At 53.1% G+C, this 14884-nt stretch overlaps 6 protein-coding genes across 6 annotated transcripts; 4 read left to right on the top strand and 2 right to left on the bottom strand.

Annotated features, from left to right (window-relative positions):
• Nucleotides 1-101: 101 nt before the first annotated feature.
• AYL99_05022 (hypothetical protein) lies at nucleotides 102-846 on the top strand (the record flags this gene model as incomplete). The annotated part of the gene is made up of 2 exons (XM_018836534.1): nucleotides 102-191; nucleotides 265-846. The coding sequence occupies 2 exons, from the start codon at nucleotides 102-104 to the stop codon at nucleotides 844-846; spliced, it is 672 nt and encodes a 223-aa protein (XP_018693387.1).
• A 475-nt stretch (nucleotides 847-1321) lies between these two features.
• Nucleotides 1322-4425, bottom strand: AYL99_05023 (hypothetical protein; the record flags this gene model as incomplete). The annotated part of the gene is made up of 2 exons (XM_018836535.1): nucleotides 1322-2641; nucleotides 2692-4425. 2 exons carry the CDS (start codon nucleotides 4423-4425, stop codon nucleotides 1322-1324), a joined length of 3054 nt encoding a protein of 1017 aa, XP_018693388.1.
• Nucleotides 4426-4725: 300 nt separating this feature from the next.
• On the bottom strand, nucleotides 4726-5619 carry AYL99_05024 (hypothetical protein; the record flags this gene model as incomplete). The annotated part of the gene is made up of 1 exon (XM_018836536.1): nucleotides 4726-5619. The coding sequence occupies one exon, from the start codon at nucleotides 5617-5619 to the stop codon at nucleotides 4726-4728; it is 894 nt and encodes a 297-aa protein (XP_018693389.1).
• A 1431-nt stretch (nucleotides 5620-7050) lies between these two features.
• Nucleotides 7051-8740, top strand: AYL99_05025 (hypothetical protein; the record flags this gene model as incomplete). Its single annotated transcript, XM_018836537.1, has 3 exons — nucleotides 7051-8218; nucleotides 8288-8462; nucleotides 8518-8740. The coding sequence occupies 3 exons, from the start codon at nucleotides 7051-7053 to the stop codon at nucleotides 8738-8740; spliced, it is 1566 nt and encodes a 521-aa protein (XP_018693390.1).
• Nucleotides 8741-10169: 1429 nt separating this feature from the next.
• Nucleotides 10170-12106, top strand: AYL99_05026 (hypothetical protein; the record flags this gene model as incomplete). Its single annotated transcript, XM_018836538.1, has 3 exons — nucleotides 10170-10175; nucleotides 10259-11125; nucleotides 11186-12106. The coding sequence occupies 3 exons, from the start codon at nucleotides 10170-10172 to the stop codon at nucleotides 12104-12106; spliced, it is 1794 nt and encodes a 597-aa protein (XP_018693391.1).
• An 853-nt stretch (nucleotides 12107-12959) lies between these two features.
• Nucleotides 12960-14756, top strand: AYL99_05027 (hypothetical protein; the record flags this gene model as incomplete). Its single annotated transcript, XM_018836539.1, has 2 exons — nucleotides 12960-13308; nucleotides 13360-14756. 2 exons carry the CDS (start codon nucleotides 12960-12962, stop codon nucleotides 14754-14756), a joined length of 1746 nt encoding a protein of 581 aa, XP_018693392.1.
• Nucleotides 14757-14884: the final 128 nt, after the last annotated feature.

Genomic DNA, 14884 nt, shown 5'->3' on the forward strand with positions numbered 1-14884 from the left:
TCTCTGCGAAGAAGTCGAACCAAAGTCCAAGCTGTGATAAGAAGAACAACATCAACAACAACAACCAACCAAGCATATACATTCACATACATCAGCACACAATGGCAGCAAGAAACGCAGACTCGATGACTAACGCCCAAGGCGAATTCATGCCTCACAAGCCCCGTGATGAACCTATGGAGACGAAAGGCGTAAGTTCCCTACATAGATATATATATCCCTGGGGTGAAACATCCATGACCAAATTACTAACTCCATTCCCAGCACCAAGTTGGCCAAAAAGTGTCGCCGGCAGACCACGCGCCCGAGTTCTCAGCCCGAACGCTCCCCGCGGGCACAGCTCCTGCCGAGTCGACTTTCCAACCCAACCCTACGGGCGAGGTGCCGGGCCAGGCGTTCAACGACAACGTCGACCGCGCACACGGCAAGGAAGGCGTGCGCACCGACCCGCTGAGCACGCTCCCGGGCGCCACGTCGGCCGATGTGCACCAGGGGCTCGGGCATCCGGGCCAGGGCCAGACGTCGACGGAGATTCGCCACGAGGGACACCACACGGCCAGCAAGGCGACGTCGGGCCCGGAAGGCGCAGGCGCCACGGGCGGTTCAGGCCTACATGACCCCAGCGATGTGAATACCGAATTCCGCCGGCTGCAGCAGGAGGGCAACCACCCCCGGGGACCCGTCGCGGGACACAACGTGAGCTTGACGGGCGCCGAGGCGAAAGAGCCGATGAGCGCAGAGTTCGTTGCCGCTGAGGGCGGAAAGGCCGGCCAGCACGCGGCATACTCCACGGCCAAGAATGCCACGGGAGTGTCGGACAGGGGAGCTGGAAACTCTCGCGAGTAAGAAAAATAACATATGATAAAAGAATGGCGAAATCATGCCTTCTTCTTCCCCTGGGAGTTTTCAGGCGGAGACGGGACATCTTGAGTTCCTCATGGAGGATGGGCCAGCCTTGATCGATCACATCCCATCAGGCCGCAGAGCAGCGGGATGTGATTGTGTGTGACTATTATCCGGCGACAAGGAAAGGGTAAAGATGGCATTGATACGGCGTGGTCTGTACATTAGATAGAGAAAATCTCAATGCAAGGAATTGAGCTCTTGATGTTCATCCAAGCATGTGAAGTTGTGACTACTAGTAGCTTGCAGTCGAGCCGGGTGATTAGATATAGGAAGCATGGCTGTCACACCGCGTGTCCAATAACCTTTTTGTACAGACGGGCTCAATGGCCCGTCGACCTATGTATGCATCGTAGGCGTTTCGCTCTACGCATCCAACACCAGTCGCAATCGCCACATCTTTTGGTAGTGATCACAACTATTCAATGACCGGTCTCTCATCCACGCCTTCTCTTCCTTCAGTAACCTTAACAACTCCATTCGCTGTCCCATTTACGTGCACGTCGGCACCCACCTTACCTTCCACAACCTTCCCTGAGAGCACCTCAACCCCTCCTGTTTCCTTTGTCCTACCCTCGTAGCTGTCGACCTCGACCCCTTGGATCAGAGCTTGGCTCACCCCCTCCAATCCCGCCACAAAGACACAAAGCAAGCTCCCAATCACAAAGTGACTGATCGTCGTGCCGATGTCCAACCAGCTCCCCTCGTCCTTCACCATCCAGAAAAAGTTGAGTGTCATCACGTCACTGATACTCATGACCGTCATGAACAGCGCCGAACTCTGCAGCCCAAGTCGGCGATTGAGGATTCCCAGTGCCGCCGATATGATAGCAAATGGGACCATCAACTTGAAGAGAAGAAGGGCACCCTGAGAGAAAGGATCAAAGATTGGGATGAGTCGGTACACAGCATCCAAACTGAAACTCGAAACGGAGCCAATGTTGCCGGTGGAGAAGAAGGCGGATTGTAAAAAGAAGAGGACGAACAGGGCACGGCGCAGATCCGGGAGTGCAAGGGTGCGGAAGGTCTGGTCGGGATGGAGATTCTCGGATTTCTGCGATGTCGATGTGATGGTGATGCCATTTGCCGAGGGCACTGAGTCCGTCGATTCATGAAGCTGGATGGCGTGCTCGAGACGTACCCACGTAAGCAACGTGAAGCAGAAGGCAAAGTAGAAGAGGCCCTCATATGAGATTGTCAGGAGCACAAACGATGGCGCAAATGTGAGGAAGATAATGACCAGGCGATGAAGGTAGTGTTTGTTTGGTGCTATCCGGTGCACGAATGGCAGGATGACAGAGGCGATGAGGACAAGCCAACCGATGACCTGGTTTCCGAGTGGTAGTCCTTTCTTTGCCTGAAGTGAAGCGACACTGGAGCGTGTAACGATGATTGTCAGCCCAATGATGCCGACCTGAAGACCCATGAGGACGCGAGAAACCACGTTGGTTTCTGTCTCCCGAGTCCACGATTTCGATCGTCTCGTGATATTGTGTTCAAAAGCAAGATAGAGGACACCGGCCCCGAACATAAGGAGACCTCCTGCGGTGATCATGCTGGAACTTTCAATCTTGACCACCGGGAGCGTCGTAAAGGTGCTCAGAATGAGGCAGCCCGCTGCCCACGCCAGCACAGTTAATTTATTCTTTCTGATAAAATCGGCACCATACGTAGCTGGAAAGACCGATGCGAGAACGTAACACATTGTGAAGATGATACGGTGAAAGTACGATTCCACCTGCGTGAGTCAGCGATCACAATGTTAGAGGATGGGTTCCTGCCACCTACCAAAGCTTCAATGACAAACAAATATAGCAACACTTGTACAAAAAGTGAGAGAGATCGAGAAAAGCTCTGAACGTGGCCGAAAAGAACGCTGAGTCCAGAAAAGAGAGCCCTCCTCCGGGCAAACACTTCCTCCCAGAAAAAGACGGGGAAAAAGGCATAGCCGTAATATGTTATGGGCGACCGTTCCACGACGAAGAACGAATATAATACAACCAGGACAGACGAAAACAGCATGGTGGTCCCAATCGTCCGCTCGTCTTGGATCGCGCCGTGCAGGACATGGATGTCGATGACGGTCGTGATTGCGTAGGTAATCCACCCAAGATATCCAACGGTGATCAGTGCTCGAAGGAAAAGCCAGTCATAGGTTTGTAAGTACCGCAACCCCTGTAAGGCATGGCCGAAGAGCTCCGAGGACAGCTGAATGGCTGACTCATACTGGTTGCTGCGGATTGCCGCCTCGACGGCAGCAATTCGATCGGCCACAGAGGCGTTAGCTTGTGAGAAGGGGGGATATGGTCGAAAATTCAGCGATGTTGCCCTTTTCTGTTCCTCTTTGACTCTGTACATCTCGAGGACTTGCTTGGTGTTCACAAGCAATGCATTAGCTTTCTCCGGCGCCGGTGCAGCAAGATAAGATAGAGGAAGCTTGCCAACAGAATTGACCGGGAACTCCAGTCCAGCAAGGTAGGCCATCAGCGCAGCAACATCGGCTTGATCAACATCATGGCGTTGGACATGGTCAAGACCCCAGTCAGAAGAGAGGCCGTCCTCATGGCCGGGAGCTTGCGCGCCTGGAAACAGCTGGGGCCGGGCTACTCCAGCACCCCAGACGATCAAGGGCGTCCTCGTATTGTCGGGATGGCCGTCTCCATGACTTCCCCAGTCGCTCATCCCGTGGTCCGCTGTGAAGACATAAGAGGTTTCCCCATCAGCATAGAACTCCTCGATCAGATTCGTCACAGCCTCGACGCCTTGGTCGACAATCTTGATGTTGTGGAGATACTCCTTGGAATACGGGCGGTAAGAGTGCCCCGTCGTATCCAGACCAAGTAGATGCAGGAAAAAGACAAGTTTGTCCTCTCGAAGCATCGCATCCAGGGTGGCATTTGTGCTAGCAGATTTGAAAAGATCTTTCACCTTGTCGAACACCCACACGTCCAGCGAAGTAGCGTCCTGTGAAAAGTCCTCGAATTCTGCAGCATAATGATCGGCATCAACCCGCCCTGGAACTGCGCCTTCTTTGAACATCGGAAGTATATCCGGACTCCCCCAACTCCATGTGTGCCGACTTCGATTGAAGACGCTGTCGAAATCAACCGGATTCAACTTCCACCCTGTTGTCACCGCAGACACATCTTCGTATAGACCCGCTATGAGCGCAACGTGTCCAGGCCGCGACTCTGTCGGGACCCTGGTATGAGAGACGCCGAAGGTACCGTGCTCGAGCACTCGAGATCGTAGAAAGGGAGCGAGGGGCCGCGGAGTAGTGTCGACGTTGTCTGGGTCGGAGGGAGAGGGGTCCGGAAAGGATTGAAACGCCTTGTCAGCACGCAGACCGTCCCCTACGAACAGGACGAGTCGTTTCGACGGGGCATGGTCTCGCCCAACAGCAATTGGTCTCATGCCATGGACAATCGGACTAACAAAGTAAATGTCGAAGATGGAGAAAATGTAGACCAGATGGAAGACCACGGCGAGAGCCAGGAAGCCCCCGCGACCGATTCTAGCCATGTTTGTGCAGAGCTAAGGGAAAGAGCGACTTGGGTGAGACAATATCGATACCATCATACATCAGCATTCAGGACAATCGTGGTCTCTTTGCAGTCGGTGTCGTCGCGTCCCTCAACTCAGGAGCAGAGGAAATTGTCCAAAAAGGCAAGTTCGCCGAAAGTCTAGAGAAGCGCGCCACGTGGGGTCCTAGAGCCTCGTGGATGGGTGGTGCGGTGCGTCTGAGAAGGAGTCCTCTCGAGTGGACAGTTCAACGGTTCAGGGGTAACAGGGGGACAAGGCATTGTGTTCATACGCGTCTACCTAGTCTTCCTCAATCAGGTAGTTGAGCCAGAACTTCAGGCCTTCCACGCCTTCTTCCCGGCAGAGGGCGCCTTTCTCCTCCGCCATCTCAAGTTCTTCGACTGCCACCCCAAGACTCCAGCCAAACTGGGCAGCTGCCTGCTGTGCTGTGACTCCAATGCCAAACATTGACCTATCCCAAGGCTCTGACGATGCGAGAGCCGTCGAAAATCGTAGTGAACCGAGCCACGCCTTGATCTGGCCGATTGTCTTCTCGTCGCTTGCATTGCGCTGTTGCACCACCAAAAGTCCGCTCTTAAAACGCCGCAGCTTGATAGGCAGGCCCAACTTGTCCCATGCTTCGGCGGCTTTGTAAAAATCAGATGGGCTGACGAGCTCCACTCCATTCTGACTTCTGTTGAACATTGCCCACAGGTCAACCAGGCTCATCGTGCCGCCTTGACGCTGTAATATGCCCCGTCGGTCGTCCGTAGCATACTCGGCCAAATTTCTTGCCAATTCGGAGATATAGAGCGCAGTAGAATTGTCCCCTATCAGGTCTTTCGTTGCTACCATACCAAGTGCTGCCGCCGACTGAGATAGAAGAGGATCAGACGAGGCGCCAGGGGTGCCTGTCTGCGGCCCTGACTCCAAGGCAAATCGCTCTGCCAGGGCAACCACATCTTTGGCTGATGCCATCAGGGCCTCTAAATCTTCGAAGGCATTGCCCAACACCGCTTCGTTGTTCCTGCGAGTTTGAAGTCCACGCTGCTCAAGCCCGGCGATGCCAACGGCCACTGCTCGAGACTCAGACGGCGGCACAGGACTCGGACTACCAAGTGGTGTTGGTGCACGCTCAACGTCAGGACGTGGGATGGGTGGCGCATTCTGCAGTAACCACTTTCTCTGTATCATGGCGTTTTTAAGTCGCTCGTAGAAAACTCGGTCACCGCCATTCCGAAAAGAGAATTTGACGCTTGGAGACTCATGCTCTTCCTCCAACGAAAGGCCAGAGATTGCGGGTCCAGGTGACTCAGACCGACCCAACGGATCTTCAAGGGCCCTCCTCTGTATAGAGTCTGGCACAGGAAGGGGGGCAGAGCATAGTTCGCAGATGCGCATCCAAGGATGATTGTGGAAAGTACAGCGGGGACAAGTGATATTTTCTGACGAGGTTCCATCCCCGTAAGACTGAGCTTGGGAGTTGGCAGTGAGATTGATGGACTCTGGTCTGCTTCCGGGAAGACGCTTCGCATTCGCTGCGACAGAAGCCTTGAGCACGAGTGAAAAGGGTGGCTTGATGCCGCAGGCCAGGCAAGGCGGTAATGGAAACGATTCAGTTGCGATTGTAGGATCAAAGTTGGAGGGCACAGGGTTAGAGAAAGAGCAGATCGGGCATACCCAAGTGCCGACGACAAGCGGTGTGGGAGTCGGAGATATTGTCGATGATCGAAACGGACTGGAAGCGCGTGTTGATGGGGTTGACTCAGACGCTACGATCTGAAACCTAGGGGACTGTGACGGTCCAGCTCTGCTTATCGCACCAAGCCTTCTCTTAAGCGGTTTGGGAAACAGGGTGACTTTCGGCGAAGATTTGAGGAATCCAGCCTTGAACTCGTTGGTTAGCACGTCACATCCAGGGTCTAGCAGAACCTACTACCTGGAACTCATGTTTCTCAACATCTTTGAGATCAACGGCCCATGAATTGCCACGAGGGTCTGCGTCATCGACGTAACAAGCGCGATGAGAGGTCAAATATGCATGTCCTTTCTGGCAAGAGTCGATCTTGTACTTTCTAGGCGATTGTAAGCCTTTGCTCCGGAGTCTTTCACATGAGAAACACAATTCTACCCTTCATAGAGCCCAACCCCGTCCTGTACGAACAGAAGGACCTCATCGGGGGACAAGGTTGGGCGTGAGCCAGCGGTCAAATCTGGCTTTTTGAGGAACATCCGGCTGTTTGTGCAGACTGGAGTTCATCTTTGATAACAAAGAGAGCCTTGGGAATTGTTTGTCGCTATAAATCTGGTGTCCGGGACATCTTTCCAATGGAATACACAACGAAGATAGACGCCGACAGAGAGACGATGAAGGGACGATGAATATCTCGCTAATCCATATGAGGTTAGACCACTTGCCAAGAGACCTTTCTTCCTGCGACGCAGGTTCGAGACAACTTCACTTCCTTTCTCCCTGTCCTTCACACTGTCTTCTGTTCCCTTCACCAAGTCTCCGACGTCAACGGGTTCCTCCCACCTTTGCACCGTCTTGGCTCTTGAAGCACTCTCTCTAAACTTCCTGCCGAAATTTGCCTCGTTTAGTCTCGTTATCCTGGACTCGCTGTCATGTATTCATCTCCTGCTGGCCACCCTCCGTGGCAGACTTCATACCCGTCGCTGAACAACCAGAATCATGCTTACATCCCAGTTCCTGCTCGAAATGCGTTTGGTTCTCAACCTCCTCTTCCTCCGCCACCGGCATATTCTCCAACTCCACTGCCGCCTCAGCAGTACATGTCCTCACCACCAACGAGCACTGCGACAAACACTCCACCGCCCCAACCACAGCAGCCAGCAAGGCAAAAGATAGCCTGGCCTCCAGAGGTCCGTGACTATGTCAACCGCTCCTTCGCCAAAGCCGCAGAAGTACGGGATGTCTCGAAGGAACAAATTGAATCAAAACTCAAAGAAATCATCACTGATGCAACTCAGAATGGCAAGTTGGATACTATCAATTGGAAGGAGCTGCCACTACCGCAACAAATGATTCGAGATGAACGCAATCGTGCTCTTCTTGCCCCTATGATCCCTCCATCTTATGTTCCTCCTGTACTTGTTCCAGCCGCTTCCACCACTCCTTACCACGCTCAACCGGATGTCCCACGTAAGCGCAAATCCACGGAGCTTTCAGCTGATGGCGAGTTTCCTACATCACAACCGCCTTGGAGAACGAATGGACGATCCTCGGGAGCTCTGGCTGACCGTGTTTCCTTCAACCCGTCCGAGAAGCGACCCAAACTCGACCTGAATAAATCCGTAAGTAAAACCCACGCAAGCCTGGAATCGCGCAGGCGGCGATTCGAAGAGTCACGGGCGGGATCCGACTCTCCGCGCGCACAAGAGTCGTCTCGGGTTGCCTCGCCGGAGCCGAATGTGACTGGACCCATTATTGGCCGCTCGCAAAAGCTCGAGAAGAACTACTTCAGATTGACTTCGGCACCCAACCCTGATGACGTACGACCTCTGGATGTCCTCCGCAAAACTCTGGAACTGCTCAAGAAGAAATGGCGCACCGAGGGCAACTACGTTTACATTTGTGATCAGTTCAAGTCACTGCGGCAAGATTTGACTGTGCAACATATCAAGAACGAGTTTACCACCAGCGTCTACGAGTATCACGCTCGCATTGCTTTGGAGAAGGGTGACCTGGGTGAGTATAATCAGTGCCAAACACAGCTACGGGCGCTGTACAAACAGAACCTCGGCGGTCATCCTGTGGAGTTCAAGGCATATCGTATCCTTTATTTTATCCACACGTGCAACCAAACTGACATGAATGACGTACTCTCTGATCTAACCCCAGCAGACAAGAAGGAACCTGCGATCAAGCATGCGCTGGAAGTGCGCTCTGCTCTTGCTCTCGGAAATTATCACAAATTCTTCAAGTTGTACCTCACCGTGCCCGACATGGGGGCATATTTGATGGATATGTTCGTAGAACGTGAGAGACTAGCTGCACTAGCCTGCTTGTGCAAAGCGTGAGTCCCCCGTTCCAATTGGCCAACATGACTTCAGCAGCTGACTTGTGCACAGGTATAAACAAGATGTACGGTTGCGCTTCGTAACCGAAGAACTCGGTTTCGAGTCAGACGAAGAAGCCTGCCAATTCATCCTCGACCATGCTCCGGAAGATTCGTCGAACTTGCTTGAAGAACGTGACGGCGATGTTCGCTTCTTGACGGCAAAGGCGGGGAATATCTTCCAGATTGCAAAGAACAGAGCCTTTGGGCAAGTCGACATTAAGGGTCAAATATGAGATACCCAGTCTTGAAACGCGCATATTTTCCAGCTCTTCCAAGTCAGTTCATTGATCTCGTTGGGCGCGTTTCCGTGGCGCCTCTGCAATCATGGAGATTATCCTCTCCAGTGGGGATTCAGACCCTTTAGCCGAGGGATGCCACAAATTTAGCATTGCATGTTTGGTGTTGCAGAAAGACAAAAAGATGCGGAGACGGGCAGTTTAATGATGCTTTTCGGTCACGGTTTCTTGTACTTAGCGTTCTGTTTTCCTGGCCGCACATTTCAAGAGGAGATGCTTTTGAAGCCAATAGTGCGCATGGAGAAGAGCTGCGCAGAGCCTCACACGGACAACAGTCCTTTTTCGTGGGCTATGGATCTTGAGCTATCATTCCTAGATGATATGGCTTTTATTGAGGTATTCGACGGTGGATGTCTTCTAGGATCTACTCGGTACAATGCAGTCTTTGTTGATCCTCTTTGTTTTGCAGCTGAACAAGACATTTGAGCTGAACACGGCCTGCTGTCAGCTACGCAGTAGATGCCCTCTACGCCTGAACAGCCGCATCTCCCAACCAATTGATGGTGGCAGGCTGTGGTTTCTGGAACTTGTAGGTAGCTGCGATCTAGACTAGCACGGCGACGGCTAAAGCTGTGGCCATGTACGGAGTACCGGTACCCCGTATTCCATATTCCATGCAAGGAAAAAGCCAGTGAGTTTATGGCACGGACATGCCACTAGTCCTAGCCGCAAAGCTGTGGCCTCCTTTGTTTTCTCGGATCTTTCAGTTGGTGGATGTTTTGGGAATGGCTGAATGGCTGAATGGCTGCCATGCGTCGCCCCCATGGCCACGTTGCGGCTACTAGGCTGCGTCCCCTGCGCTGCCCTGGGAACTCACTTCTCTAATTACTGGGTACTCGGCTCAAGAAGTGTATAGGTTCGCGTCACAGCCAGCTATACAGAGATCTACAAGGGACACACACGTCTTCTCTCCCAAGTAGTGAATCCTGCACATTTCCCGTCACCGTCATCCCAATTTCTGAGAATCCGTTTCCGGCATCTCGTGTGGAAAACTTGACTTCCTTCGCAATCTTGGACCAGTGGGGGCCGTAGCGGACTTGAACCGGAGTCAACCAGCACGAGCGGAGGGATCCCTGCAGACACGCTAGAGGCACGCACCAGATCTTTCTCCCTTGCCCGAACCTCGTGCGCCGCTGCGCCTGTCCGACACCAACGACCTTGTCATCCCCAGCCTGTCCAACTCCCCCCAAAGTTGAAACACGTTCTGCCTCAGCTCTGCTCGGAACAGTCCAACACCGTCCAAGGCAGTGCAAGCCGTTGAAAGCCTCGCATGCACATGCAGTCGACTTAGAGCCAACAAAAGCCCGTTTTCGTAGGATTTTCTCTCCAGCCAAGGACGACTGCGGGGCATTCGTCAAATGCGACAATGAAGGTCAGTCACCACCATCCTTTCCTATGCATCCCTCATATATCGCATATCGCATATCGCACATGCTCATCGATCCTGCTATCTAGGCTATCCGCCGATCTCTCAAGAGTGACAAGGACGGGAGGCAGCCGCCCAGCCTGACCATCACCCCCAAGACGATCCAAGCGCTCCCCCCGAAGAAAGTTATAAAAGCCTTATACGACCACGAACCCAAAAATGGGAATGCGCAAGAGCTGTCATTTCACAAGGGTGACTTCTTCCACGTCCTGAGCCGTGAAGACGATACGGAGTGGTACGAGGCCTGCAACCCGCTCATCCCGTCTGCTCGAGGGCTGGTGCCCGTGGCATTCTTTGAAGTGGTGGGTAAAAAACAGCGACAGAGTGAAAACTCGCTATCCTCTCCCGGGGAGCGGATGGATGGCCACGATTCGGGATTTTCAGAGAAAGGCTCGACCAACTCGGGACATACACGATCCGAATCCACAGCAACCACACGACCCAGTATAGGAACACACCAGAGAGGACCAAGCATGACCGGCAGAAGCACAGGCGCCATGGTGTATGGCGTCGTGCAGTATGACTTCCACGCTGAACGGGCCGATGAACTGGATGCCAAAGCGGGAGAGGCCATCATCGTCGTGGCGCAGTCCAATCCCGAATGGTTCGTTGCGAAGCCGATAGGACGGTTAGGAGGACCAGGATTGATTCCGGTTTCATTTGTCGATATTAAGGATACAGTGACGATGCAATCCGTGCCCGACCCTTTGGAAGCAGTCCGGAAAGCAGGCGTCCCTCGAGTGGAAGAGTGGAAGAAATTTGCAGCAGAATACAAGAACAGCAGCATCAGCCTGGGCAAATTTGATAATTCCCAAGCTCAAATGTCGGCCGACATGGCTCGAATGAGCCTTCAGCAGAATACCGGCTCGCAGCAATCGCTCCCCAGTACGAACTATGTAAGTGGAAGATATTCTCTGCCAATGTTGGGAGGTGAAGCTGACCGAGATTTCAAATAGAGCGGCGCGAGACTATCGCAACAGTCAAATATCCCTCTAGCACCCGTCAGTGCGTCGGTGCCGCGGTACTGTTTTGACAACGACATGTACTGGTATATTATCGAATGTCAAATGGAAGACGGTCGATGGTGGGAGCTATCGCGGTACTATGCCGATTTCTACGACTTTCAGATCGCCTTACTGGAAATGTTTCCCGAAGAGGCTGGTAACAAGGGCAAGCCTCGCACCCTGCCGTTTATGCCTGGGCCCGTGGCACATGTCACTGATGCCATTTCGAACGGTCGACGCCAGAATCTGGATGAGTACATCAAGAAGATAGTGGCCATGCCACCTCACATCTCCAAAAGTATGCTTGTGAGGAATCTATTCAAGCCCAAACCCAATCAAGATTTCGAAATCGACCCCAGCGCACTGGGAGAGGATTACCGATTGTCTGGGGGATCTCAGCAATCGATGCAGCCAGTCTCTCGGACGTCCTCTAACCAGCAAGCGCCAGGTATGGCGTACGGGGGCATGCCACCTCCCAGTACAAGAGCGTCCCAGCAACACCGGGGTCCTGTACCCATGGGGGCTGGAACCGGCGTGGCCATGGGAGGGCCCCCTTTCTTGCATTCCCAGGCCAGCAATTTGACTCAAAACTCCAACTCTTCAAGCATGAAGGCTAACAATACCGGCGCTGCAATGAAGGTGAAGGTGTTCTTTCAGGACGACATCATTGTTCTCCGAGTGCCCCAGGACATTATATTTGCGGCACTGAGAGAGAAGTTGATGGACCGGCTGAAGGTCAACGAAGATATCGTCATACAGTACAAGGACGAGCCGACGAACACTCTCATCGATCTCGAGAACGATGATAACCTCGACGTTGCGCTGCAACGGAATCCGAAACTCACATTGTATGTCAATTATGCGACAGGTTAAATGAAAAGGGTCGTTCTTCCGATGATGCTTTCTGAATCTTGCCAATGAGCGGCTTCCCGAGTCCCAGCGCTATTTTTGCAGTGGTGCCCCAGCCTTGTCTTGTACGCGGTTTTACAGAGTGAGCGACAGAGCGATCTGATGAGACAAAATGGTTAATGTGATGATGTTCGGCGCTTGTAACGGGGCGTCCTCAGACTGGAGGAAGCAATCCAATTCTCGCGAGAAAAAAAAGTTTCCAAACTTTCGACCTTGGGCTTGAAGGGGTGCTGGATATGAAGTGTACTTGGAGTTGAAATCTCTCGAGGACATGTTTGGAACGGATCTTTGACAGGTACACGGCGCCACGAGCCACGGATGATGGAAAGCCTTATGCACAAAGTATATTTTCCTTCTGATCATGCGGATATCCAGCCCAACTCGGGGTCTATAGAACCTGCTCTTCTGTAATGAATTGCTGCCACCGTCGGTATATCAATCTGGGTCAGTCAGACAGTCGTGCAGACCATTCGCCTCTTTCCACCGCCACCTGCTTAAACGTAGGGGAACAATGAGAGAGATTTCGGTTGAAAGATTTGACTCTAGCTGACGATGGGTGACGCCGCTTTGACGGACGGCAATTGTTTTCTCGCCGACAGTCGTCCGAGATGGCCGAGATCACAAAAGTGCGCTCTTTATTCCGAAAGGCGCTTGAGCCAGTTCGCTCTAACGGGTCTCTCTGCCTCTGCGGGCGATGTCTTATTACTATCATTATATTATTACAACAGTTGCTATTCCCCCCTCGCCATGACTCGGCTGGTCTCTGGTGTACAAGTGAGGCCTATTCAGTGATTCAGTCCATCCTGCACCGGGCAAAATGAAGGCCTCTGTACGGCCCATTGGCACCACCACCTTCCAGACCTACGTAAGAGCTCTGCTCTCCGATACCGCAGCCCGCCCACCGGGGCGCTCGATATGCACCGACTGTCTGAACACTTTGCGACGGCAGAGAAAAGGGTTGAGAACCTCGTCTCGCCAGATCCACGTGGCCAGCAATGGGCGAACTTCCAGGCATCTTCGAGAGGCCGTCCGCGCAGCGAGATCGGTCGCGCGACTGCATCAGCGACAGCTCGCCACCGTGACTGACGTATCCGCTCGCGGACCCCTGGAGGAGTACGACGAGAGAGTGCATACACGGCGTCTGAGGGAGGATGAGCATCAGAGAAGTGGGTCGACACAGCTTTCTTTGGCATGAACCACAGACTGACTGGGAACAGCCCTGGTAGAACACCTCCAAGATCTCCACGAGACTCTGAAAGAGTACAACCCTCCCAAGATCGTGCATCCGGACATCAATGACCTGCAACCGCCCAAGAAATCGCTCTTTGGCTCCCTGTTCGGCGGCAAAACCAAGAAGAAAGCCATTGGCGAAATACCACTGAATCTGCCCAAAGGACTGTACATGTATGGCGATGTTGGTTCGGGTAAAACCATGCTGATGGACCTCTTCTTCGACACGTTACCTCCGAACATTACCTCCAAGACGCGCATCCATTTCCACAATTTTATGCAAGATGTACACAAGCGGTTACACAAGGTCCGAATGCAATATGGCAACGATTTTGACGCCGTTCCGTTCATCGCGGCAGATATCGCCGAGACTGCCCAGGTCCTCTGCTTCGACGAGTTTCAAGTGGTGGACGTGGCCGACGCCATGATCCTCCGGCGTTTGATCGAAGCCCTCATGTCACACGGCGTCGTCCTGGTCACGACCTCGAATCGGCACCCAGACGATCTCTACAAAAATGGGATTCAGCGCCAGTCCTTTATCCCCTGCATTAACCTCCTGAAGAAACAACTCAAGGTCATCAATCTTGATTCCCAGACCGACTATCGCAAACTCCCGAGACCTCCTTCAGGAGTATACCACCATCCGCTCGACCGGGCTGCCGTCTCTCATGCAAATAAATGGTTCCGTTTCCTGGGCGACCCAGAAAACGATCCACCACACCCCACGACCATCACTGTCTGGGGTCGCGAAGTCCCAATTCCGCTGGCCTCGGGTCGTTGCGCCAAGTTCACTTTCCACGAGCTGATTGGTCGCGCGACGGGTGCCGCCGATTACATTGAGATGATGCGGAGTTTTGATGCGTTTATCGTCACCGACGTGCCCGGCATGACCCATAGAGAACGCGACTGGGCCAGGCGATTTATCACATTTATCGATGCGGTGTATGAATCCCATGCCAAGCTCGTTCTGACGACCGCCGTCCCCCTGTCCCAGCTTTTTGTGTCCAAGACCGAGCTTGACGAGTCCCTGAATAAAGTCACCGACAAAGTTCAGAACGACACAACTGGTGCCTCCAAGGAAGAGCATGCGGTTGTGCAAGAAGTCAAGAAGGCCACGGGACGAGAGGAGGAAGGGGCAGATGTGGATGACGTGATGCGCAATCTCATGGACGATCTGGGAATGAACATGAGCATGCTGAAGCAGAGCTCCCTCTTCAGCGGCGACGAAGAAAGGTTTGCGTTTGCACGGGCGCTCAGTCGCCTGAGCGAAATGGGAAGTCAGGAGTGGGTGGAACGCGGGCTTGGTCTTGAGAAGAGAGGGGGACTGGAAGAGAAAGAAGGATGGCAACGAGTCCGGAGCAGGTGGAGAGAGGACAGCCTGTGATTGTTTTTGTAGCGAAGTGGATTATAGAGAATGGAATGGGAATCTGCTTCACTTTGAGACATATATCCGAATATCAACGAGCCTCAAGAGAGAGAGTAGATGTCGTGAGACGAATAGATAGATACATT

This window comes from Fonsecaea erecta (genome assembly GCF_001651985.1).
Source record: "Fonsecaea erecta strain CBS 125763 chromosome Unknown Scaff4, whole genome shotgun sequence".
Taxonomy (NCBI): Eukaryota; Fungi; Ascomycota; class Eurotiomycetes; order Chaetothyriales; family Herpotrichiellaceae; genus Fonsecaea; species Fonsecaea erecta.